The 27,167-nt window shown below is 42.9% G+C and overlaps 2 protein-coding genes across 2 annotated transcripts; one reads left to right on the top strand and one right to left on the bottom strand.

The window, feature by feature from the left end:
• Positions 1–2,752: 2,752 nt before the first annotated feature.
• alg2 (ALG2 alpha-1,3/1,6-mannosyltransferase) lies at positions 2,753–13,730 on the bottom strand. The gene is made up of 3 exons (XM_060900171.1): positions 13,637–13,730; positions 8,824–9,142; positions 2,753–4,199 (listed from the first exon to the last, which is right to left on the bottom strand). The coding sequence occupies exons 2-3, from the start codon at positions 9,130–9,132 to the stop codon at positions 3,300–3,302; spliced, it is 1,209 nt and encodes a 402-aa protein (XP_060756154.1). The 5' UTR covers positions 9,133–9,142; positions 13,637–13,730; the 3' UTR covers positions 2,753–3,299.
• A 269-nt stretch (positions 13,731–13,999) lies between these two features.
• Positions 14,000–26,317, top strand: sec61b (SEC61 translocon subunit beta). Its single transcript, XM_060900172.1, has 4 exons — positions 14,000–14,133; positions 14,871–14,968; positions 21,413–21,517; positions 25,950–26,317. The coding sequence occupies exons 1-4, from the start codon at positions 14,131–14,133 to the stop codon at positions 26,035–26,037; spliced, it is 294 nt and encodes a 97-aa protein (XP_060756155.1). The 5' UTR covers positions 14,000–14,130; the 3' UTR covers positions 26,038–26,317.
• Positions 26,318–27,167: the final 850 nt, after the last annotated feature.

Below are 27,167 nucleotides of genomic sequence, written 5' to 3' on the forward strand. Positions count from 1 at the left end.
AATTTTACAGGACACCTAAGAATCAACATGAATTGCACATCTCATTCATGCACATTTTGATCTTCTTCACCTCAATCAACCACTTTCGATAGCCATCAATATGCTTCTGGCAAAACCCATGTAAACTTTTGACCTTAGCAGTATCTGAATTTGGATCTTAGCTAGTAACATCAAAGTTTATACAGTATATTAAAAAAAATACAAAGACACCAACATGGACGTTCAGCCATGGCATTTCTTTGAATTTCACTGAAGGGGAAAGGACGCAGAACATGAACGGTGCACATTTATTTATGGTAGCTGTTACTTTTGCTTTGAACTTTATCAATGTGAACTTTGACCTGTGAATTCATGAACCTCAGTTTTGTGAACCAGCAGAGAGGAACGCAGGGCTCTGGTCTCACTGGTCAAGAAAAGCTCTGTTTATGATGGTTATTGTTTATACCATTAACATGGAGCCATCTTGTCCACAGATATGCACTAGGGTTTTGTGGAAATTTTTTTTTCTCTGTACCTGCTAGGATTTGCTTGTTAACAAGGTTTACACCTACATCTCATTCAAGCACTGCCATCCCTCAAAAAACTCCACTACTTATCTTCAGACCTGTAGCAACTACACTATTAACTCTTGCAAAGTCAATTTAAAAGTCAGTCTGAATTTAGATTTTCTCAATTCCAGAAAATACATACTATACCATGATGCAGCAGGTAGTTTTACTGCCTCAGACCTCCAGGGTCCTGAGCTTGGATTACTGTCTATGCAGAGTTTTACATGTTCTCCCTGTGTCCATGCAGGTTTCCTCTGGGTTCTCCGGTTTCTTCATACTCTCCAAAAACAAGAAGACTACACTACATTGCCCCTAAGTGCGAATGAGTGTGTGCTAGCGTGGAGTCAATTCCCATCCCAGGTGTATTCCCAACTCAGGCTTGGTATTTCTGGATTCACCACTAACTGATGAGGATAAAACCGTTCCTGAAGATGAATGAATAAATAAACTAGTGAAATAATAAATACAAAAGAGAAAAGAGCCAGAATCCTGGAGAACTGCCAGAGACAGGAAGCATAAAGGTGAGATATTTATTATTTTTAATTTAAAAAACCAAAGCTTCAGCTTTACAACCCCGGTTCTAAAAAAGTTGGGATGCTGTGTAAACTGTAAATAAAAACAGAATGCAATAATTTGCAAATCATGGAAACCCTGTATTTCGTTGAAAATAGCAGAAAGACAAATTAAATGTTGAAACTAAGCAATTTTATATTTTGAAAAATATATGCTCATTTTGAATTTGATGTCAGCAACACATTTCAAAAAAGTTGGGACAGGGGCATGTTTATCACTGTGTTGCATCACCTCTACTTTTAACACTACTCTGTAAACGTTTGGGAACTGAGAAGACCAATTGCTGTATTTTTTAAAGAGAAATGTTGTCCCATTCTTGCCCGATATACAATTTCAGTTGCTCAACAGCTCGGGGTCTCCTTTGTCATATTTTGCGCTTCATAATGCGCCAAATGTTTTAAATGGGAGACAGGTCTGGACTGCAGGCAGGCCAGTTTAGCACCCAGACTCTCTTACTATGGAGCCATGCAGTTTTAACATGTGCAGAAAGTGGTTTGTCATTGTCTTGCTGAAAGAAGGAAGGCCTTCCCTGAAAAAGATTTTGTCTGGATGGCAGCATATTGCTCTGAAACGTGTATATATCATTCAGCATTAATGATGCCTTCCCCGATGTACAAGCTACCCATGTCATGTGCACTAATGCACCCTCATACCATCATGCTGGCTTTTGATAAGCTGGATGGTCCGTCTCCTCTTTAGCCTGGAGGACATGGTGTCCATGATTTCTAAAAAGAATTTCTGCTTTTGATTTGTCAGACCTTGGGACAATTTTCTACTTCACCTCAGTCCATCGTAAAAGAGCTCGGGCCCAGAGAAGGTGGCGGTGTTTCTGGATATTGTTTATATCTGGTTTTAACTTGCATTTGTGGATGCAGTAATGAAGTCTTTTCACAGACGATGGTTTTCTGAAGTGTTCCTGAGCACATACAGTGATTTCCACTACAAACACGTGTCTGCTTTTAATGCAGTATTGCCTGAAGGCCTGAAGATCACAGGCATCCAACGTCAGTTTTCAGCCTTGTCTTTTGCATACAGATATTTCCCCAGATTCTCTGACTCTTTTAATGATATTATGTCCCATAGATAATGTGATCCCCAAATCTTTGCAATTTTACATTGAGGAACATTATTCTTAAATTGCTGCACTGTTTGTCCACGCAGCCTTTCACAGAGCGGTGAACCCCGCCCCATCTTTACTTCTGAGAGACTCCGCCTCTCCGGGATGCTCTTTTTAACCAAATTAGGGTTGTTGGGGTTTTTTTGCATTACATAACTTTTTCAGTCTTTTGTTGCCACTGTGCCAACTTTTCTGAAACATATTGCTGACATCAAAATCAAAATGAGCATATATTTTTCAAAAAACAAAATTTCTCAGTCTCAATATTTGACATGCTGTCTTTGTACCATTTTCAATTAAATATAGGGTTTCCGTGATTTACAAATCTTCACATTCTGTTTTTAAATTTATGTTTTGCACAGTATTGCAACTTTTTTGGAATTGGTGTTGCAGATCAAGCACATTTTGGATGTAAATTGGAATACAGATGTAATATTTTGGAGCAATAGACAGGTACAGATAGCGGCATTGCAGTAGTGACAGAACATCTCTAAATAAGGAGCAAAATACAATATTGAACACAAATTTGTTTATTAATGACAACAGCACTAATGAGGAAGCAAACAAACAGTCAATAACAATCCCAGACCCATATATAAAATTGTGGTCCCTTGTCTGAAAATCTTCTATGTAATAACATCTTGAGAGATCTGCTCTTAGTTACTTAGCAAAATAAATATCTAAACATCTCTCAATAATACAACTGGACAAACGTTAGGATACTTGAAGGTCTGTATGAAGATCGACTTCTGTCCCAGAAACTCTCTTTTATGGTCCGTGGATAAAAGACATCCACATATGCACTCGGACATGCCACACGCACCCATTTTCAACGTCCAGCAAGAATAAATCGTTAACCTCTCAGTCAGCAGTCGCTCCACATTCTGACTCCGCCCTGTATTGTTGTTCCGACCTGAGTGTTTGACAGGTTAATTCCCGACATGTTCACGGCTCTCTTCTTTAATTACACACAGAGAGAGAGAGAGAGAGAGAGAGAGAGAGAGAGAGAGCATTCTTTCAGCACCAGGTCAGTGGAATAACACGAGGAAGGTTTCAAAGGATCAGTTGATCAAACTGATGACATATTGATAAAGCTGATCAGTGAAAGCTTGCAGAGAGAAGCGCCCGAGCACCCTTTCCCGTCCTGCCTTCCCTACGCGCTGCTTGAGCTCCGGGTCAACCACAAATTGCTGCATGGCTTTGGCAAAGCTCTCAGCTGTGGGCTGGCACAGAAAGCCCGTCTCTCCATCCGCCACAGACTCCAGAGGTCCTCCAGAGGCTACGGCAATCACGGGGCATTGCATGTACATGGCTTCAACCGGTACAATTCCAAAGTGCTCACCGCTGGGTGTGTAAAGGACACAAGTGCTTTTGTTTAGCAGTGCCACCTTCTGGTGGTCAGAGAAAGAGCGCAGAAAGGTGATGTGCTCCTCCAGGCCAAGAGAGGCCGCTAGAGAGCGCAGCTCAGCATGGTGCTGCACGTTCTCAGCCACCCGCTCGTCATAGCCCCCTGCCATAACCAGGTGGACCTGTTCCCACTGGCGAGTTGAAATCCGCTCCTTCAGCGCAGACAGTGCTTGCAATGCTAACGGCAGGTTTTTCTTTCTCTCGTAGCGATTTATCGAGAGAAACAGGAAGCGCCGGTGCTCAGGGATCAGCCCGTCGAGGTCTTCCACTTTCTTATCAAATGTGGATGTATTCAGAGAGGGGTAAAGGACATCTGTTTGGATCGCAGCCAAGCTGGGGAAGGTCTGTTTGAAAATATTGGCGGTGAATTTGCTGTTGACTACGACGAGGTCGGCCATGCCGGTTGTGAACTCCTCCAGGCGGTCTATGGGCGCACGGTAGAGACGCTTAAGCAGGGAACGCCGCTCTGTTAGCAACTGGTCAGGGAAGTGGCAGTAGAAGAGGACCTTCTTCCTGTGGCGCGCTAGACGCAAGACAGGAATACACGCAGACACCTAAGGGATGTTCAACAAATAGTTTCGTTAGAAACTGTTCACAAAAATCTACTTTTCCTATCAGTTTGAGAGCAACTTCAGTGTTGAATATCACATTGTAACTACAATCTTAGTAACAACTGATCCATAAGTCCTTAGGCCATCCTTAAAAAAAAATCCGTTTCCTGTCCACCGGGTGAGCAAAAAAAATTTCAGTCGGGAGGGAGGGATTTATATATATATATGGATGGATGGATGGATAAGAAATCGCAATGCTGTGTTTGCTTTTTCTTTCAGTACTTTTTTATTACAAAAGCAGACACATTTAATAAAATATGACAGTTAAATCAACTGAAACTTGTACAAAAACTTTAAGTTAGCATTTTAAAAGATGACTGCAACATTTGCAAAACTTTTACAAAGGTACTTAATGTCCGACACATGGACTTTTTGTAGTTCTAAATCGACCGTTAGGCCTAGTTCGGATGAAATTACACTATTAAAATGATCACTGAATGATTTGTTTTTCTGAATCTTTACTATTTTGTTGTTCGCTAGAATACCATTTTGCGATTTCACACTTAAGCAAATGTTTGAAAACTCCGGATCTCCTTCCTTCATGGTGGCTGCCATTTTTTTGTGCCGCACGGCGCATGCGCAGAGCTGATTCAATTCTATATTCTGCGCGGAATGCAGGGCTTTCCACAAGCGCCGGCTGCCGGCCATACAGCCGACTACACAATTAAGTCCAGCCGGCTACTTTAATGACTATTATTTTTGTAGCCCACAGGCTCTAAATATTAATTTTCGATTTTAATAAAATTAAATGTTTATCTAACGGACTGACAATAATGTCAAACTGAACCGCACTCATTTAAGTTGTGATTCGTGATGTCTGTACCGATAATAACCACAAATTCCCCGCAGACTTCGTTGATGAAGGGAGAGTAACTCATCCGCAGCCCCGACATGCGGTGTGTGCGCACGCACTTGGCGGAGGCAGTAGTGTGTCAGAGGGAACAGAAGCAGAGATAACGCTTATTTTGTCTCCGGTAAACCAGTCTTCTCTCGTTCAATTACGTGCTGGCATCAAAAGACACCGTTGGTTGTAAATGAAACCAAACTGAGTCGTTGGAGTGTATTTTCATACACAAATGGAGAAATGTTGGCTGAGTGTTTAATTGTGTAGCCCCACTGCAGACCGTTGTCGTTGTTAATTCATAGCATGCTCAGCTGCGTGAATGTGTCATGCACCGAAAATAAGAGATTTACAAGCCAGGAACGCCTCATGATGCAATACGCAAGAAAAGAAAGAAGATTTACTGCCATTTTACTTTGTATTTGAGTAAAGTGAATAAATAAATGGTCTGTGGAAAATACAATTAATCCTGGGAACTGCATGCACAGGAGTTTATTTTGTGTTTACTCCCGATCAATTCTGGAGAAATTCAGACTTTATAATGGGTGTCTATGGCATTACACTTCAGTGGAGCTCGTTAAGTTAGAGTGTAGAGAGCTTGAAAAAGTAGCTCAAACTTTCTCATTTAAACTGTGTTTTCAGCCACAAATTTCACTCTACAGACATAATTTTCTCAAAAGTGGGAGTCACACTTGTCTTGATTCACACAATGTGTCTACCTAAACGATAGGATTTACAGTTTTTGAATGAGAAGCCTGAAAGTAAGGAGAGGACAGCCGCGCTGCCCCATAGACTCCCATTATAAACCTGACAGCGCTCTTACTGCAAAATCACTTGTTTTCAACTCGGTCTATTATCCACATTTGTTATACTAGAGACAAAAAATTACATCAATGTGTTCATGAGAGCCTTGTAGCGCTCAATGTGAAAGAATTTTGTGAATAGCTCCTTTCGTTTCCGTGTAAATCACCGTTGTTCGAGGAGAGGGAACTCTGAGAAAAAGCGCTCTTTGCTTGTCATAAGGGGTGTTCACACGGCACATATTCGCATCGATGCTGCACCGATGTATTTTGTTGCGATATATCTTACACCGGTGTAAATTTTGTGGAGCGTTCACACGTCACAACCCTGCTTACTAGAAAGAAGCGTGTTAGCACCGGTGCAGCCCCACTTGCGGTCACACGGCAGTTTTTGCGACCATGCTATACGAATGAACCCTTTATTGTCACTGTTACCAGTGAAATTGACCATCAACCTGTCCTTACAGAGGGGGAACAGGACAGGAAGACAGGGATAAAAGAAAAAGAAACACAGTAGTAACATGAGGAAAGAAAGATTATTACTATACGATAGTAATAATGCGGAAATGAAATATGTGCATGCGTGAAAATGTACTTCCTTTTCCCGGTTGCCATGGCATCACCAAGCGCCGGGAAAACAACGTGGATGAAGACACCAGTGTTGCCAGATACTGCTGACATTTTCCAGCCCAAAATATGTTCAAATCCGCCAAAATGCACTTAAAACCTCCCAATCTGGCAACACTGGAAGACGTTCTGTTGTTGTTGATATTCGCCATTTTGGAAGCGCAAAATACCAGGATGCAAATTATGCAATGCCCGTATGTAATCAACTCTCCTCACGCGTAGCGAGTCTACCCCTGTAGCATTCAGACGTCCCATTTTATATTGGTGCTGCCCCGCAAACTAGCATTTACTCCGGAGTAAATGTCTTAAACCACCTCCCGAGCAGGATTAGATTTGCACCGGTTTAAGCAGCTTTCAGGGGCTACACCGGTATAACTTTGTACCGTGTGAACGCTCTACTGGGGCAGCCCCGGTGCTCAGGCTTTTAGGCAGGATTTTTTTTTAGGGAGTCTAACTTTTTTGCAGGTGTCACTGTATGTGGCGAGGTGTAGCGGCGCGTTGAGCGCCGCTGGCACGAGTGTTTTAGGGGGTTCCAGGGGTACTCCCCCGGAAAATTTTGAAATTTCTAATGCTCTCAAATGCTATTTCCTTCATTTTGACAGCAAATTTTGAGCAATACAGCCAAGTGTTTTTGCCTTTGTTACAACATTCTTGTATCGTATATTTTTAATGAATATTATTATTAAAATGGGTATATTTCTGGGATTTTTTGAGCTGGAGTTGCATATTAAGCATGACAAATTAGCTATAAAGCTTTCTGATCGCAGAATACTACATAAATAAAGCTTGTTGTAGCTGTGTTTGTCTCAGTCAGTAGTGCACCTATTGCAATTGCATTACATGTGACAACCAACCCCGGCTGACCAGTTTTGCTTTCAAAGCCGCTAGCGTCCAAAGATTTAGCATAACAAAGAAAAAAACACACAGGAAATATGGCTAAGTCTTCAAACATTATAATGGTATTCGTTTTTTCAATAGAAACCCATTAATTACAAAGCTAGAAGCTATCTTCCTTACCAAATATCCCACGTGTTCGTCCTTTTCACGTGCGTTCTTTGGAATCCCAGCATCCTTTAGAACGTGTCGTATTTGATTATTGTTTAGCCTACTAGAAATACTACCCGCCGGCTCGACTACCACACTCTCCACTACGTAGCCTGTAATGTTGGGAAAATCTGCATGAAAATGTGTTATTTACTGTTAAAAGGATTTATTCGGGATAAATAACATGTCAGGTAAGGCCGGTTTTCTATAGACTACATTCCACATTTAGCTGCGGCAATATAGTCTACGGCTATATTGTCTGGATATTTATGCCAGTGTCTCCTAGGCATACATCTTTTCCCCCTCTGCTCTGGGAACGCATATTACAAGTGCTTTGTACACCAAATTTATTTAATAACCCATTTATTTATAACGAGGGCTCTCACAACTTTGAAATTAGTGCAGCCATAGAAACGCGTGTTTCTGTAGCTCTGCGGCGGGTGCCTATATTTTGTACTCTGGGCTCGTGCTGTTGCTATGGTAACCCTGGGCGTCTTCGGGAAAGACAGCTGTCAAAGCGAGACTTCTGAAATTTCCAAAATGGCGGTGTCAACAAAGCTTGTAGATCCTCGGAAAGCTCAGACTCGGCGATTTTTTAACATATTCAGCTAAGTTACCGGACATAACACGGGCGGAAATATTAGGGCGTCTTTAGGGCGTCGTACTAAAAAGTAGGGCGTCCAATTTCTTGTTTTTTTCAGTACAGGGCGTCGAAAAGACGCCCAGACGCCCCTCTATCTAAAAGCCTGCCGGTGCTACACCGGAGTAAAAGTTGCCGTGTGAACACCCCTATATTGTGTCTCTTCCCTGCACCTGAGCACCGTTACCAAGGCGACGAGCTCCACTCAGGGAGCAGAGAGGGGAGGGGCTGCTCTCTCTCTCAAACACACACAGGCTCAGCGCATCGGAGCCTCATAGCCTGCGATAGCGGCTGCTGCGCGCACTGCATCACTCTCACCATTTCCCACAGGGGAACTGTCGTCTCCTTATTTGTCATGGCTGGCTAGTATGAGCCTTAGTGGAAAGCCCTTGGAATGCGTAAATGTCAAGTTCGATTTTAGATTTACAAACCCGAAAAAAAGTCGAAAAAACGGCGTTAAAAAAAAAAAATTTCAACCGCACAAACGGCACTCACCCGGCCAGTGGACCGGAAACAGACCATTTTTTAATAATGGCCTTATGTACTCATTAGCTCCATGTACCCCGTGACACTCGTCTACAACACAGTGTAAAAGAGACAAAGATGAAAGTTTACCTGGTCACAGAAAACCACATCATACTCTTCTCCGCTCAAAAACACCAAGTAGAGAGCTACATAAATCATACGCAGGTAGGCACAGATGGCATGGAAGTACCCACACACACTGGTGGGCAACCAGTCGCCAACACACACCACGGGCAGGTCTGGCGAAAGTGTTTCGGAGAAGCAGTGCTGTGAATCATAATGCGCCGTCCAGATCTGAACACTGCATCCACGGGAGCGCAGGGCTACAGCTGCGTCCACCACCAGCCGCTCCGCACCTCCTATTCCCAAATCAGGGTGCAAAAAGACCACTCGCACCATACTGCTGCTGCTGCAACATAAGATATCGAAGGATTTAAAAACCTCTATTTCACTTCACTAACAAGTCAGACAAACAAGAAAATCATGGACTATGTGATGAACAGAGCGAGCCAGATCAGGCACTGCTGAGGAAAAAAAAAAGTTCAGCCTTTTTTGTGTAGAGCTGATGTGCACCTTGAAACTGGCTCTCTCCATCATTTCTAAGTTGGATCTCATTAAGAAGACACTGAATGTCACTGGTAAATGGTGTGTGAAAAAAAGATGATTTTGCTCTGTTTTTTTAGGAGCTAAAAGCAAAATCTGACTCATTTACGTTTGTGTTAGTTCATTATTTCACATATTAAAATAAATAGCTTATATTTCAGCATAAACATTATTGTGTTTTAAGCTGGAGCTTTTGTTTAATGAACATAGCCTTTCTTTATCTCAAGTTTCACATTTGACTGCAAGCTCAGCAAATTTGGCACGAAATCAACATTACCCACAAAAGAGACCCCTCGGCGGTCGGCGTTACCCACAAAAGAGACCCCTCGGCGGTCGGCGTTACCCACAAAAGAGACCCCTCGGCGGTCGGCGTTACCCACAAAAGAGACCCCTCGGCGGTCGGCGTTACCCACAAAAGAGACCCCTCGGCGGTCGGCGTTACCCACAAAAGAGACCCCTCGGCGGTCGGCGTTACCCACAAAAGAGACCCCTCGGCGGTCGGCGTTACCCACAAAAGAGACCCCTCGGCGGTCGGCGTTACCCACAAAAGAGACCCCTCGGCGGTCGGCGTTACCCACAAAAGAGACCCCTCGGCGGTCGGCGTTACCCACAAAAGAGACCCCTCGGCGGTCGGCGTTACCCACAAAAGAGACCCCTCGGCGGTCGGCGTTACCCACAAAAGAGACCCCTCGGCGGTCGGCGTTACCCACAAAAGAGACCCCTCGGCGGTCGGCGTTACCCACAAAAGAGACCCCTCGGCGGTCGGCGTTACCCACAAAAGAGACCCCTCGGCGGTCGGCGTTACCCACAAAAGAGACCACTCGGCGGTCGGCGTTACCCACAAAAGAGACCACTCGGCGGTCGGCGTTACCCACAAAAGAGACCACTCGGCGGTCGGCGTTACCCACAAAAGAGACCACTCGGCGGTCGGCGTTACCCACAAAAGAGACCACTCGGCGGTCGGCGTTACCCACAAAAGAGACCACTCGGCGGTCGGCGTTACCCACAAAAGAGACCACTCGGCGGTCGGCGTTACCCACAAAAGAGACCACTCGGCGGTCGGCGTTACCCACAAAAGAGACCACTCGGCGGTCGGCGTTACCCACAAAAGAGACCACTCGGCGGTCGGCGTTACCCACAAAAGAGACCACTCGGCGGTCGGCGTTACCCACAAAAGAGACCACTCGGCGGTCGGCGTTACCCACAAAAGAGACCACTCGGCGGTCGGCGTTACCCACAAAAGAGACCACTCGGCGGTCGGCGTTACCCACAAAGAGACCACTCGGCGGTCGACGTTACCCACAAAGAGACCACTCGGCGGTCGACGTTACCCACAAAAGAGACCACTCGGCGGTCGACGTTGCCCACAAAGAGACCACTCGGCGGTCGACGTTGCCCACAAAGAGACCACTCGGCGGTCGACGTTACCCACAAAGAGACCACTCGGCGGTCAACGTTACCCACAAAAGAGACCACTCGGCGGTCAACGTTGCCCACAAAGAGACCACTCGGCGGTCAACGTTACCCACAAAGAGACCACTCTGCGGTCAACGTTACCCATAAAGAGACCACTCGGCGGTCAACGTTACCCATAAAGAGACCACTCGATGATCACTAGTGTGTCCCATTGACACTGCTCTTTACTCTTTACTTTTCATCAGAGATGTTATAAATGAGGAGACAGCCCACTTGAAGAATCCTGAATAGAAATCAATGAAAAAAGTCCGTAACGCGCCAACAATGGCAGCTGTTTGCACATATTCTGCCCCTCTCCCCAAAAAACCCAATTGTCTGCTGAACCAGGAAAGAGTAAGCCAACTGTGTTGTTACACTGATGCAAGCACACAGTTATGCATGCATAGTAGAAGTATAGCGATATTGTTGAAACCTTGCTCATGCATAGTGGAAGTATAATCTGAGCAGAAAAAGCTTTTTAAACCTTATTTTGGGGAAAGTCACCAAACATTTTAAGTTTTTTTTTTTAAAATCAGATCTGACTGGTGAGTCTATACATGCAGTTTTTATGGCCCAGTGTCAATTGAAAGTGCAGTTATGGTTCTCTCCCTATTCATTTAGAGAGGTACTTGGTCTTGTTAGCCCAAAATAACTGCCCGGCTGCATTACCAAGATGGGTTCTGCGTGGCAAAACTTGCCTACAAGAACTTTGTTAAACTCTCTTCTTGGCTATATTTACAAGTGCTAAAATATCTAATCGATCTATACTACTAAAGGAAGGCTGTCTGTCTCCCTGTCTGTTCACGTATGCAAATTGACACAGCTGTACACACATACTCCATACTTTGCACATGGATTGGTGACACCCCAGAGGGGCCCAAGACAACGTTTTCGATTTTCCAAAACATGGGATTAGTGCTAATCCAACACACTATTCATTTTCCATAGGCTGCATGCTCATGCTAAACATACTACGAGCAGCCTTGGCAGGGAATCCCCTCCCCGAATTGCTTGAGAGCTTCAATTGTACAGGACTTCACAATCAGCGCTCCTCGCTAGACACTTCCGCTAGGGCCGAGTCCACATCATTGAGGAGACACGGGGAGCAATTTACGTCATTTTGACAGAACACAGTCAAAACGTATGCTAGATACATCATATAAACTCGCCTCCCTGCACATAAAGCTTCAGTTACTATCAGATAAACGGTCTCTGTTAATCCAGCATTTATATTCTGATGTGAAAATGTAACAGTAATGGCTAATGTTACTTTTGAGCCCCGACTCTTCGGGTAGACTGACCAATTCCAAGCAGCTGGATGACCAAACTCGAGGACCAACACAGCCCCCGTGAAGAGCACCCATCCATCCATTATCTGTAGCAGCTTATCCTGTTCTACAGGGTCGCAGGCAAGCTGGAGCCTATCCCAGCTGACTACGGGCGAGAGGCGGGGTACACCCTGGACAAGTCGCCAGGTTATCGCAGGGCCATGAAAAGCACCATTCAGAGGAAATCAGGTTCACGGGCAATAACTAGTCTACTAGACAGCCATCCATTATCTGTAGCCTCTTATCCTGTCCCACAGGGCTGCAGACAAGCTGGAGCCTATCCCAGCTGACTACGGGCAAGAGGCAGGGTACACCCTGGACAAGTCACCAGGGCTGACACAGACACCCATTCACATCTACGATCAATTTAGAGTCACCAGTTAACCTAACCTGCATGTCTTTGGACCGTGGGGGAAACCGGAGCACCCGGAGGAAACCCATGCAGACACGGGGAGAACATGCAAACTCCACACAGAAAGGCCCTCGTCAACGGGCTCGAACCCAGGACCTTCTTGCTGTGAGGTGACAGTGATAACCACTACACCACCGTGCCACCAGCTATAAGATCTCATCTCATCTCATTATCTCTAGCCGCTTTATCCTTCTACAGGGTCGCAGGCAAGCTGGAGCCTATCCCAGCTGACTACGGGCGAAAGGCGGGGTACACCCTGGACAAGTCGCCAGGTCATCACAGGGCTGACACATAGACACAGACAACCATTCACACTCACATTCACACCTACGGTCAATTTAGAGTCACCAGTTAACCTAACCTGCATGTCTTTGGACTGTGGGGGAAACCGGAGCACCCGGAGGAAACCCACACGGACACGGGGAGAACATGCAAACTCCACACAGAAAGGCCCTCGTCGACGGGCTCGAACCCAGGACGTTCTTGCTGTGAGGTGACAGTGATAACCACTACACCACCGTGCCACCAGCTATAAGATATATATTATAATCTATTATCTTCTATTCTGATAAAGCTCTTTGTTAAGTGTCTTCAGAAAACCTTCAGGTAGCATGTTTTGATATGTAAATGAGCATTAATTAATGAATTCATATTCATGAATATGTTAATTAATTGATTGCGTCATCTGGAGACTCCTTGCGACCAACTGAGCCTATATGAACGACTCTGCCCTGAAAGGCTTTGGGAAAACTGGTCCTGTATCTCCTAAAGCTGGATTGGCAGCAATTTCACAGCTTTATCTTAAATAAAGGACTCTTTTTTTCAGGGTCAAATGCAGACAGATTCTAAACAACAACAACACAAAAAAAAACTGTTTTAAATCTCCAAAGACAAACTAAGCAAATTGTAAACAATAGCACCAAGCAAACTAGTCTAATACAGAGCTATGACAGAAACATTACTACTTAAATATATTATAGCGATGTTATTAAATTAGACTGAAAGATGTCAAATGAGACCGCTAACGCTACAATTTGTCAGCACCGACGTCCAACTACATTAACATGTTCTACAACAATTATAAAAGTGATACCTGGATACTTACCGTCACTTACTATAACTAACTCGCTGCCATAATGGCTCAAAAATACGTATAGTACCTATACAATACACATGTAAACGAAGGAAACTAAGCTCTACTGGAGCCAAAATGTCTTCCAATTTTTCGCTTCCTCATCAGGTAGGCACGTCATCGTTTTGTATTCTGCGCGCTTTAATTTTGCCTGCTTTATTTGTTTTTCATTAAACGTCATATAAAATAGTTCTAAACAATAACATAGTTATAATGTAAAATTTCAACGAATAATTGACTAATTATTCAAACGAAGCTACCTTGTTCAAGTGTTAGTTGCTTTCATTGTGTGTGTTTTTTAAAAGGCATTACATAGGCTACTAAGTGGGTCCTTCTTTGAGTTGTCGTGGCCTTTTTGGTCTATCGTCAGCAAAGAAACAGCTCTTTCTCGTCAGTCACTTCATTCCCAGTGACCATTGTTCTGCTCAGGTGTTATCCTCGAACGCTTCGAAGAACATCAGAACAACATGGTAAGGTCATTAAATAGAGGCTTTTAGATTTTCTAGTGCGTTTAAATAAAAAAAAAATGTATATCTCTATGCAGTAAAGGAAGGAACGAGGCGTTAGAGAGGGGCAGGGAGTTTAATAGCTAACGTTAGCTACCGCTAACAGTTATTTTTGTCTTTTTTTATGTTACTTGTTACTCTTTTTATGTATGAGAAATGCATTACACGTATTTTAGTAGATGGTTTTTGAATCTAAATTGTGTGTTTTTGTAAGATTTCTACTATCATGGCTAACGCTGTGGAGTTCTGCATACGTGGCTTTTGGTTAGTGGATCACTAGAATAAGTTTGCACTATTAGTTTAATATATCAGCCAGTTCACAAGTAACTTAACACTCCTGTGTGTACAAAAGTGTTCCTAGTGGCATTTTTAAATTATAATAAACCTAAACGTATGTGAAGCTTTAGTACTGCACCTCGAAAACACACTTTTTCAAAAGTTTTGGCACCCGCACAGGTCATCTTGTCTATTGACCTCCTCATTCCAAAACATGGATTTTTGTGTTTCTGTAACCATTTTGTTTCTTTGAAGTCCTTGTCTTGCTTCTGTGTGCTCATGTATGTGACAGTCTTTTTATCCTGACAGATGATGCTACGTCTTTGGTCCAAAATATCCTGGTATTTCAGTAACTCCAGAGTTGTGTCCGTGTTTAGTTTCCTGAGACATGTCCAACACTAGTTCTTCCTGTGTTCTGGTTTCAGCCTGGACCCGCAGCAAGCGCATCTAGTGTCGGAGCCTCCGGCCGTTCCCCCAGTAAAACGGTGGCCCCGAGAGCAGCAGGATCCACAGTCAGACAGAGGTAGGGGTTCTCAATAAACCTTACATCAACCACTTTATTTCACTCTGAAGGAATAAAAACTGCTCCCAGTTCACCAACAGCCTGTTCTGAGACGAAGTTGGGGGTCTTATGATGACACAAAGCTCATATTTCCATTTTGTATAAATCACTAGGCTGGTTTCCATTGCAGTCTTCAGCAAAATAGAAGTGAGATTTTTTTTTAAGAGTCAGCAAAAGACAATTGCAAATGGTCCATTTCCATTGAGTGATGTGCGATGAAAGTTAGGGTTTTTTCCTCCTGCGATAGTCATTCGATCCATCCAAGACCTGATAAATATTGTAATGATGATGATGTAAATTTCATCAAATAAGAAAAATGTGGGTGGCACGGTGGTGTAGTGGTTAGTGCTGTCGCCTCACAGCAAGAAGGTCCAGGTTCAAGCCCTGTGGCCGACGAGGGCCTTTCTGTGCGGAGTTTGCATGTTCTCCCCGTGTTGGCGTGGGTTTCCTCCGGGTGCTCCGGTTTCCCCCACAGTCCAAAGACATGCAGGTTAGGTTAACTGGTGACTCTAAATTGACCGTAGGTGTGAATGTGAGTGTGAATGGTTGTCTGTGTCTATGTCAGCCCTGTGATGACCTGGCAACTTGTCCAGGGTGTACCCTGCCTCTCGCCCGTAGTCAGCTGGGATAGGCTCCAGCTTGCCTGCGACCCTGTAGAAGGATAGAGATGATGAGATGAGATGAAGAAAAACGTGTTTCAGTTTTCTGAAATATTGCTTTGTTGAATTGGCTGGGAAAAACCACCTCATGAGAGTATAAACTTTTTTGCAATGTTTGAGAGGGTTTTTTTTTTTTTTAAGCTCATCCAGGCATGGGCCAGGCCAGATGAGCTTATGCGAACACGCGTCATCGTCCATCCACAATTTACAAAGGATACAGGGCGTTTCGTCCAATGCCTTTTTGTCCAATAGTTAAGACCATTTTGTCCAGAGCCTTTTTCATACGCACTATCAATTATTTAATATTTCATGTATTTGTTTGGAAAAAGGAGGAATTCTCAATGTAATTTGACTGATGCAAAACACATTTTTTCAGCGGGTAGTTTAACCACTTGCTAAATGCGAGTCGTAAAATCTAATGCCGAGTAAAGATTGCCCCAGACTCACCTTTCTTGGCGAGTGTGGTCAAGACAATGGGCTTCTACCTAGTATTCATGTAAAAGCCAAGAAATATCCGACAAACTCCTTCCTTGCGCATGTTGAGGACCGCTATTGCAAAATGAAACTGGAAATGATGGGAATCAGCAAGTGTCGACCAAATTACATAGAAAATCTATACTCGCACTTGCCAGATATCCTTTTTTGGGGCCCTAACTATTATGTGGGTGTCAGTCCTGTTTGCACACCTGAAGGACTCGGGTGCGCTCCGGACTGCACATGCGCTGTTAATGAGGCTCACCTGCACATGAACAAAAGACATCAGCGTGCTGGTATAAAGACTGAGAAACTTCACACTGAATGTGCGTTATTATGCCACATCAGTGTGCATTACTGAGTTTTATTCTCCCGCATAGATTCCCTGGTTTTCCCATCCTGTTTCCTGCTCTTAGTTTGTGTTTTTCTCAATCTTGTCACACACATTGTCACCACATGTATAAAATAATTGATAGTGTGTATGAGAGGCTTTGGACGAAATGATCATTGGGCGAAGTGTCCTGATCCCTTTACAAATATCGCTGCTACTCCTACAGGATTGATTGGATTTTGATCAAACTCGCATACAATGTTCCCCAGGTGGGTGTGCGTAAAAGTTGTTAAGATGGTGGCGTTACCTGTCACATTTACAATTTTATGGGCGTCTTGGCTGGTATGAGCTACAGCCTCACTGAGGCTGTTTTTTTGAATTTCAAATTGCGTATTAAGCAGGTTAATGGAAAGACCATCACAACTCTGTAAGTTGTTTATCCTTTGACTTTCCTGACTGTGGAACCTGTCATTCACCTGGCTGTATATTCAACATGCTCTTGTATATTCAACTTCTAACACAGAGAATTTGCGTTGTCAAACTAAACAGTGTCACATTTTAACCCAGAGGTTACAAACGCATACAGTATTTGATATGCAGTTTTAGAAATGTTACTTATATCCACTGGTGACCTAGCGAAGTATTTCAGTGGACAGAACTAGATATTTAAAGATACCTTTAGATATTTAAAAAAACCTTTTGTTTCATTTTTCTTAACCAGAGATAAGGAGTTACCCACACTTGTAAACGTTGGAGTTTAAAAAAAAAAAAACTATCAACTAAAATATTCCTTTTATTTAAAAATGAAAAACGTGAACACACAGGTATTTTCTTAACCATTTATGAATGATGTAATCAGGCTTAAACAGTCACCTACCTCCTTTTCTTCAGCTTTCAGAAGTCTAAAACGATAGCTCCGAATTCTTTGTAAATCTATTTGTTGTGGCATTAGAGCTGTGCTGCTTCTGTCTAGGGTGAAGTCATGCATATTCGTGCTAGTTTACATTATTGCACCTTCTGCTCTCTAAACAATGCAATGACAGCTTGGAAAAAAAATACGATTATGCAGCCTGATGATCGTGATTCACTTTTTTTTTTCATTGATTTGAATCGTCATAAATTTGTCTTGGAATTTATTGTTGCACGATATATCATTACATGCTTAAACGATCCTGTAGCAGAGCTCATAAACATGTGGAATAAAAACTGGCTGTAGGTCAGTGACTGGCCCTGTTCACACCTGGTATTAACATGTGACCTGATCACCCAGGAAGCAGGTGGTCAGGGTCGAAGGCATCCCAGAGGTGCTTTGGGATCCGTTCACTCAGAGACCACATTCAGAGGCGGTGTGGGCTGTGTACGGCCATGTTTTTTAGAGGTGTATACGCGTCCTAAACAACACTGAAGGACCGCCTAGTCAACGGACCTCCTCTGTGGAAGTATGTACTCATTCGCTCACCAACGGCATTACGTTAAAATGCGACAACGGGCAAAATGGATGCTTGCTCTAAAATCCCGTCAGCTGGCCTTGCCCATAGCGTTTGAAAAAGGAGGCTAAAACAATGCATTTGGTCTTTGCAAATGGAAATGATGGCATGTTTATTTGCATCTAGAGCGAGAATGTAAGTTTGGGTCACTTGTGATCACTTGAGATGCATTCTAATGCCAGGTGTGAACAGATGTGCTTAGAGCTGACCACTTGTCCTGGGTGATGTCACATGTTAATTCCATGTGTGAACAGGGCCTCTTTTTCTAAACGGCAGATTCTCTGTTACGGCTTAACCAGTCACACATTTATGTAAATTATTTAGCTGAAGATGGCTCATTGGAGCAGAGACTAGCTAAAGGGGCAGCCACTGGGTCCGAAAGCCATTTACAAATTTTAGTTGAATATCTCTGGTGTAGAATTAATATTCAACATCAGAATTTTAACAGAAAAATATTATATGGATTCAAACTGAACAGTCCTTTTTTGTTTAGTTGTGCAGAAAAGCCACAGTTTGCAAATTACATGGCCATAGTACTGTGTATATACAAGGAACACTATAGTGGGCCTAAAGTACTGTAGAATCTTGTGGGTCTTCATGTGACAAGTTTTTTAGGCTCTGAGGAGTCAAATATCTTTCCAAGCAAGATCTGAGGCTCTGTATACTGAACATGCATATGGATAGAAAACACCATTTTTCAAATAGATCTGTCTACATAAATAGTAACTTTGAAAATGCTCGCGTGAGCACACAAGCCCAGTGGTGGTGCTTCATAAACTGATTTGTGAAAAGACTCAAGCAACAGTAAGAGCTGTGTAGTGAGCAGGAAAGAAGGTGAAATGTGGGGGGGGGGGGAGAAATCCAGATGAACACAAGGATTCGTAAGTCAAGTCAACTTTGTCAAATATGCTATACATGCTCGACATACAGCACAGATGAAATTTCAGTCCTCTCTGACCCACGGTGCAAACAGGCAATGCAATAAATATAGAATAATTGAAATAATATACATATAAATTGGAGCAAAAGGACATAAGTATGTGGACTGATGATGAGGTGGAGCTTAAAAGTAGCCGGCCTTTCGATTTTATAAAATGGGTGAAATTTGGCTACCTCTGATGTGTTCAGTGTGAGATGTATATTTCTGTCATAAAAAAAATCAGGCCATTCTGTGGCTGGGAAGTTATTTAATTTGAGGGGATTCCCGAGCAAATAATGTGCATGAAATTGCTTGCTTTGCGCAGTCAAGCAGACCGAGGAAGTCTGATGTGCGCATGCGCAGGTTTACCTCGACCATGCACTGACAGTTACATCGTTCTGTCCCTAAACGAACAGCTGATCACACCGAGGTGCTCGCTGACTGGCGATATTTTAGTTTGGTCCTGCATTTCCTTTCGCAACACATCTTTTCTTCTCACTTTCCATTACCGTAGTCGGTCTTTCACGTTTCATTCTCACACTCGCGTCCTCCATTTTTCTCTCATGTTTCCAATTTGTATCCCACAATGCCTTGTGCAAATGCCTTGTCCACCATGTCATGCATGACGTAGTCTCTTGAATTGGGTCATGGTGAAGCAGGAAAAAATAGCAGAGAATTTAGAGCCAAGTGGCCCTAAATTCATTAATTGTTCTGTTTATAAAAAACTAAAAATTGGAAGTCTGTGATTCGAATTCAGTGGCTTTCGGTCCACTAAACAAAAATAACTGGGTGTCGGGGGAAAAATTATTTTTATGACCTACACTTGAAAAATCTGAAAGACAGTACAGTGTTAAGATTAGACTAAAGTACAAAAATGTGTAACAAAACCAACCCTCTAAACTTGTGGATTGGGCTTTAGCCACTCAAGAATGCATCCATTTCCAAAAATGAGCATTTGCTTAAGAGAAAATGAGTCATGCTTGATGTAATACAAAAAATACAGCTTGATTTGCTTTTATTTTAACGAATTCCTTTTTTTATTTCCTTTTTTTTTTTTTTTAAATGCAGTTGGTTTAAGTCTTGCCATCATGATATCAATCGTCAGAAGCACGAGCGACTGATTTCTTTTCCTCAGGAGTGTATTTTACCTTTTTAAGAGTGATTTTAAAGTGGCAGGTCTGTCTTCTGCCAGAGAATTGAGGTATTTCACCTGACGTCACAGGGTCACGTGACGCCCCGGTGTCCGCCATTTTGAAGGTCAAGCTAGGTAATGTCAACAACATAGTAGCTAGTATGTTACTGTAGCAATGTTTACGTTCAGTCATTTGGATGACTGTTAAAACCTTTCAGTCTCAAGTTTTTCCTTTACTGTATTTACTAGTTTACTGTAATTATGATCCGGTAGCTATTTACACCAGATCCAGTGTAAATAGCTGCCGGAGCGCGCTCTGGCTTGCTCCCCCTCAAATTAAGCAGCTTGCTCCCGGAGTGCTCCGGCCGAGGTTCCGGAGAGCGCTCCGGCTTGCTCCCCCTCAAATTAAGCAGCGCGCTCCGGCTTGCTCCCGGAGTGCGCTGCTTAATTTGAGGGGGAGCAAGCCAGAGCGCGCTCCGGCAGCTATTTACACTGGATCTGGTGTAAATAGCTACCGGATCATAATTACAGTAAACTAGTAAATACAGTAAAGGAAAAACTTGAGACTGAAAGGTTTTAACAGTCATCCAAATGACTGAACGTAAACATTGCTACAGTAACATACTAGCTACTATGTTGTTGACATTAGCTAGTGCTAACAGCTAGCTGCTAGTACACTGCTACAACACAGACACCGACCCTAATAATACAGTCCTTGGTCATTGCCTGGTAACAGCAAATTTATAACGGGCCATGTCTCAACAGACTAAGAAGTTATTTCAATGACATTTAATAACATTTTGTTTATCCTGAGGACCGAAAGTAAATGAAAATGTGAACAAACCTTAGCTGTAATAAGATGGCGACCACCGGCTCCAGGGACGACCCGCTGATGTAGGCATGTTACCCAGCCTGACACAAAATATTTGTAGGCATCCAAACTCTTGTATGCTTTCAGATCAATACCTGTGTATGGCGATGGGTTTTTAACGACATAGGTATACAGATCATGTGGGCCGAAGTCAGGTAAAGACGAGGGCTTCGTGTACTTCCGTACGTCAGTGAACAATCCTGGTGGAAGCAGGTAAACGTCGTTCTCTAAGCCTGCTAACCTCAACTTTTGCAAATACCTCTCCCTCTGCTCGCCCTGTAAATGCCCTACGTCGCTGGATAGTGAAGGTGTTTTCTGCATCTCGCCCCCTTTTCTTTTATGTTTTTCGTTTGTCGCCTTCCTCGCATTCAAACTGATTCGAGCTGTGCCGTCCAAAATGGCAGCCTAACGATGCATCACATGACTTGGTCATGTGGGTGAAAAACCTCAATAAGAATCCGTTTCAGAGCTAATGACTCGCACGAATCTGTGTTGAAGTTTCTAACTCAAAAAATGCTGGTGTTATTTTCAGGAAAGCGACAGGCAGCAGTACACGGTCTGCAGGCAGAGCTACAGCATCAGCAGGTACAGGAGGCATGTGGCGCTTCTACACCGAGGACTCACCAGGACTGAAAGTGTAAGTGTGAAAACACTGTTTTTGTTTCCTACGTAATTCCATAAATGTACCATGTTGCTTCATAGTTTTGATGTCTTCTTTATTGTTCTACAGTGTAGTAAATAGTCAAAATACAGAAACGGCTATGAATGAGTGGGGTGTACAAAGTTTTGACTCGTACTGTAAATGCATTTTAAATGTAAGACATTTTAAAAGATCCTGAAATGGTAATGGACCATTTTGTTTCCAGACCGTGCCATGTTTCCGAGTGACAGGCTGTGTTTTCGCTCCTCAGTAGCTGGCCTGGGGGAGGTGTTGTGTTATTAGTCAGTTGCATTTCAGTTTTATTTTTCTCACCACGCGCGCACACAGTGATATTGCATGGCTTTGATGGGAGCAGAACATGTTTTTACAAAATTTCTGTTCAGCCCACACGTGTGTTTGCTTGACGTGGTTTGTGTCCTCAGTTCATGCTGACCCACTGGAAAAGTTAAAAAAAAAAAAAAAAAAAAGCTGTTTTGGTTGTCTGGAGGTCTAAATGATAGCTGGTGTAGTATTGAAAAGCATTCAGGGCTTTCCCCAAAGCGCAGATACGCAGCACTGCGCCATGCTGTGCGACGTCAGTGCTGTGCTGTCACTTGCACACCAAAAAAAAAAAAAATCTCAATACCATAAATTGAACAATGCAAAGTACTTTTTGCACCTAAATATCTCCTAATCCCCTCTGAAAATGAGTAGTAACTGTAGAAATAGAAAGATATTGAAATATGTAGGTCTAGACTATCCTGGTACTCAACCCAGAAGTGAAAATAAAGCGTTTCACTGCGTGCGCTGACGACCAGTCGCATCCAGACACAAAACCACGTTCTAGGTGCTGGTCGCTAGATGGTGCTGTTGCATGACTTGACCTTGATTCTGTTCCTGGCATCCTGGAATTGGAAAATGAAGAGGTGTGCTATGAAGCTGCGCAAAATGTAGTTGACAGTCGTATTGCTAATATTTTAATTTCAGCTGCTGTATTGTTCAGTATTAACTAAATATTTCTCTGAATTGACAGTTTCCAGTGTTTAATTTCAAATCTAATTTTGCCATTGCATATTTGACCAAGGTTTAAAAAAAAAACCAGCAGATTTAATAATGTTTTTTCTTTTCTTTTCTCTAGTTGTTGAAACTATTTTGTCTGCCAGGCAGCTAGGAATAAGACGGTCTAATAACCCAGAAATGAAGTCTGCTTGTTCTGGGTGTGGGGTTACTGCTCTGTCCACTCTTTTCAAATAAAAATGAAAAACAAACCTACTATCCTGCTGTAGCTATTTACTGCTTTATGTTCATAAGCTGAGGTAATGAATAAATGAATAGAGATGCTTAATCTGTGTATACACACAGAGCTACTCATTTTTAATTCATCCCCCAGCTCAATAGGAAGTGACACAGAAGGGAGAGGCAGGGGGATCTGGGAGGTTTAGCATTTATGAGGATAAACATTAAATTTTAATGACAGGAAATTGGCCTCTTGGGCTCAACCCCATCTTCATTTGATCACTCCTGCCGACTGGCCTCCTAGACAGAAGTGTGTGTGTGTGTGAGAGAGAGAGAAATAACACTTGCATGCTGTACCTCCACCCTCGTGTAGTTCTGATTCATTTCAATCGTTATACAATATCAGTTTTTCAGTGCCGGTTCCTTCTATATAATGCTAAGTTTCCCCCCCCAGCCATTTTCCAGTAATGCAGTTTAAAGAGAGACTGCCTTTCAGATTTAAGTTTAGGTCATTAAAAGAATTTTCCCTGACACCCAATTATTTTTGTTTAGTGGACCGAAAGCTACTGAATTCAAATCACAGACTTCCAATTTTTAGGTTTTTTTTTTTTTTTTAAATTTTTAAACACAACAATTAATGAATTTAGGGCCATGTGGCCCTAAATTCTCTGCCATTTTTTTTTTTCTTGCTTCACTATGACTCAATACAAGATACTATGTCATGCATCACATGGTGGGCTTTCCCTGTTCATGCAAGGCATTGTGGGATACAAATTTGAAACTGGAGAGAACAATGGAGGACATGAGTGTGCGAATGAAACATGAAAGACCGACTACAGTAACAGAAAGTGAGAAGAAAAGACGTTATGTTGCGAAGGAAAGGAAACGCAGGACCAAACTAATAAATATCGGCAGTCAGCGAGCACCTCGGTGTGATCAGCTGTTCGTTTAGGGACAGAATGATGGAACTGTCAGTGCACGGTCGAGGTAAACCTGTAGATGGCAGTAATGCAACACTGTGGATGGCAGCTGCCGTAAAACCCAAAAGATAATGACGAAGGTAAACCTTGCTCGTGCGCACACTGACTTTCTCTGTCTGCTTGACTGCGCGAAGCGAGCGATTTTCATGCACGTTATTTGCTCGGGAATCCCCTCAAATTAAATAACTTCCCAGCCACAGAATGGCCTTGTATGCATGACGGAACAAAATTTCACCAATTTTATGAAATTGAAAGGCCGTCTAGCTTTAATAAAATATTATATTGAGCAGTATTGTAGATTGTGCACGTTCTAGTCCCCCCCCCCATTGTATAGAGGGAACAAGATTCAAATCTGTAGCTATTTAGTCTGTCTTTATTGGACCCAAGTTCATTGCTGCAGAACTGAAGAAGCCTTTCGAATGAGAGGCGAAACGCCCTCAAGAATTTCAAGCAAGTCCAGTTGCCTTGTTTAGCACCTGCGGTTTATTTAAAAAGATCTGCAATGGCCCTAATATGCTGTCATAAACGTGGCCTAAATGTCATCGTTTTCCCACCAAGCCTAAATTTCTGTCCAGAATATCACTTCCTGTGCATTTTAGCTCCAAATAGCTTTGAAGTTAGTTCGGTGCTATTGCTGTACTTCCAACGATGGTGCGACAACTGAAAAATCTATGTAGGCAATATTTTTTTCCTACAATTGTGCAAGCAGTGAATCGTGCTGCAAAGTAGAAGGATGCTCTGAAAATTTCTAGACAGATGACGGAGCCGTGATTACCAGTGGCTACAACACTCATCTGAACTATATACGTTTTGATTTTTTTGATATTGCATACAATGTATACTCATCACAATGTTCTCCTCTCGTCTGTTATTGATCGAAGTTTGTCTGGTATGATAAATGTGTTAGACCTGTGGTGTTAAGTGTGCGGATGAGCAGCCGAGGGGCCTCATGATGAGTTAATCTGTGTGAGCTCCTTTCGCTAGGCTGAGGGGTGTGCTTGTGTGCGAGTGTATGTGTTTTGGAGCTTAATTAAAGTCCTGTCTGAAAAGGTCACATCAATTAAAGCCTGGGGGGTGGGCCTTGGGTCGGCATGGTTACACTGCTGCCTAGCGACCCAGGGGGATGGTCAGTTCCTCTTAATAAAGCCGCTCGTTAGCCGCCCCACTCGTTAGTGCTATGCCACTCATCGCCAGTTAGGAGCCTAATTACCCCTCCTCTGCATCACATGACCATGATGACAGGAGCTGATTGGCCCAGGGGAATGACTTATTGACAAGCCAGAGCTGGCAGTTCCAGAACTTCACTTCTCTGTGCTGGATTTAAAAGTAATCCACAGATGGATTTATCTTTGTAATTACTTGAGGGGAGAGTGATCTGTAAAATGTGTAGAAAATGTATTCCTTCAGGGGAAAATAAAAATTGTGAAGAAAACTGTAACTTTTTAAAATGAGCATATGGTATGATTTAGTTTGTAAATATAATCATGTGAAGTTTTGACCAGTAGAGGGCCTTCTGTTAACACGCACTGTTCAGTGTGGAAGCACCAGACTAACTTTGTCTGTCTCTTTCGCTCGGTCTTTATTCCCCTCGGTGTCTTTCTGTACTTTTGTCCCTGTTGTGCTTTCTCTCTCTCCCCTGATTTCTTTCGGTTTCTTTCGGTTTCTCTCATCTTCTCTTTATGGCTTTTTGTCTCTGCCCCTACACACTCACACTCTCTCTCTCTTCTCTGCTCTGTCTGGCTTTCTTTCTCTACCCCTCTCTCTTTAACTTTGTTTCCATTGCACGCTGTCTCTCTCTCTCTCTCTCTCTCTCTCTCTCTCTCTCTCTCTCTCTCTCTCTCTCTTTCTCTAACTTTGTTTCCATTGCGCTCACTCTTTCTATCTATCCTGATTTCTTTTGGTTTCTTTCATCCTCTCTTTCTGGCTTTCTCTCTCCTCTGCTCTGTCTGGCATTCTTTTTCTAACCCCCCCCCCCACCCCCCACCCCCCCTTGTTTCCATTTTTCTCTCTCTCTCCTCTGCTCTTTCAGGCTGGCTTTCTCTACCCTCTCTCATTTTTCCTGTCTCTCTCTATCGGTATGAAACATAAATAACTGTCGCCAAAGCACTAATAGAAGAAAGGAAGCAAAGTGTAACTATGGTGGTCTTGGTATTTGTCAGAACAAGTGAACAAAAATGAACAAAATACCCTTCTTTTTCTCTGTCTCTCTCTAGTGGGCCTGTGCCAGTGCTTGTAATGAGTTTGCTGTTCATCGCCTCGGTCTTCATGCTGCACATATGGGGAAAGTACACTCGCTCTTAAACCTCCTGACCTATGAACTCTGACCTCCAAGTGATATCAGTGATTTATGAATTGAGCCATTGGATCTGGACCAAACTCTGACCCTAAACAGCAAATCTGGTTCATGTGTTTTTCACTTCAGAAAAGTAAACAAGGTTCCCTTACTTCCCTCCTGCAAGTTTTCATTTATTATTCTTTTTTTTCTTTTTTTAAAGCCAGAAGATGCCCCCTTTTTTTTTTTTGCTAACCTTTGTACAAACAATTCTGTAAAATTGTACAATAATAAAAACAACACGAAACACGTCTGCCCGATGTCTGTCTTTTGTAATAATTTGCCTCGAAGGTCATGTGGAGCACGGTTACATAATGCCCAGAGACCGGTGCAGCAAGGTGCTATGCAAAGTGTGTGTGAGAGAGAGGTGCTTGCGGGACTCCACCTTCCTCTGGGCAATTGCACAATAGCATTCACTGTAGCCTGCAGCTCGAGACCAACGATGTGTGCACACCCCACAGCAGTTTGTCTCGGCTGAGCAAAGCATGCATGCAGCGGATTTACAAGGAAATTAGAGCTACACTTGAACGTGGGAGTGATGATAATGTGGCTGCCATGTCAAGAAAATGTTCAGGTTTGCAATAATATATAGATGTATGCCTTTTCTTTAGAAAACCATTTCACCTGGATGCATGTACAGTAGATTTACTGTGAAGGTGTAAAGAAATCCTGCAGTTCTGTTCTGCTCAAAATATTTGTATGATTCAAATTGGATGTAGGTGTGATGTATCTGCATACATGTCTACAGTGGATATAAAAGTCTTCACACCCCTGTTAAAGTGGTGGATTTTTGTAACGTTAAAAAAAAAAATCATATCGGAACTTTTTCCCCACCTTTTCATATGAAATTGCAAAGTATACAAATTAAAATTATTTTTTTTTTTAAAACCCACCCCTTATGGATTTAAAAAAAAAAAAACCTAACAAAAAACCTAGTTGTGCAAGTATTCACAGCCTGAAACTAATACTTTTGTTGAAGCACCTTTTGATATTTATTACGCCACCCTGGCTTTTTGAGTAAGAGCTTGCTGCACCTTGACTTGGCACTATTTTCCCACTCGTCCTTCCAGGATCGTTCTAGAGCCGTCCAATTGAGGGA

The sequence above is a fragment of the Neoarius graeffei genome, chromosome 19 (assembly GCF_027579695.1).
Source record: "Neoarius graeffei isolate fNeoGra1 chromosome 19, fNeoGra1.pri, whole genome shotgun sequence".
Classification (NCBI taxonomy): domain Eukaryota; kingdom Metazoa; phylum Chordata; class Actinopteri; order Siluriformes; family Ariidae; genus Neoarius; species Neoarius graeffei.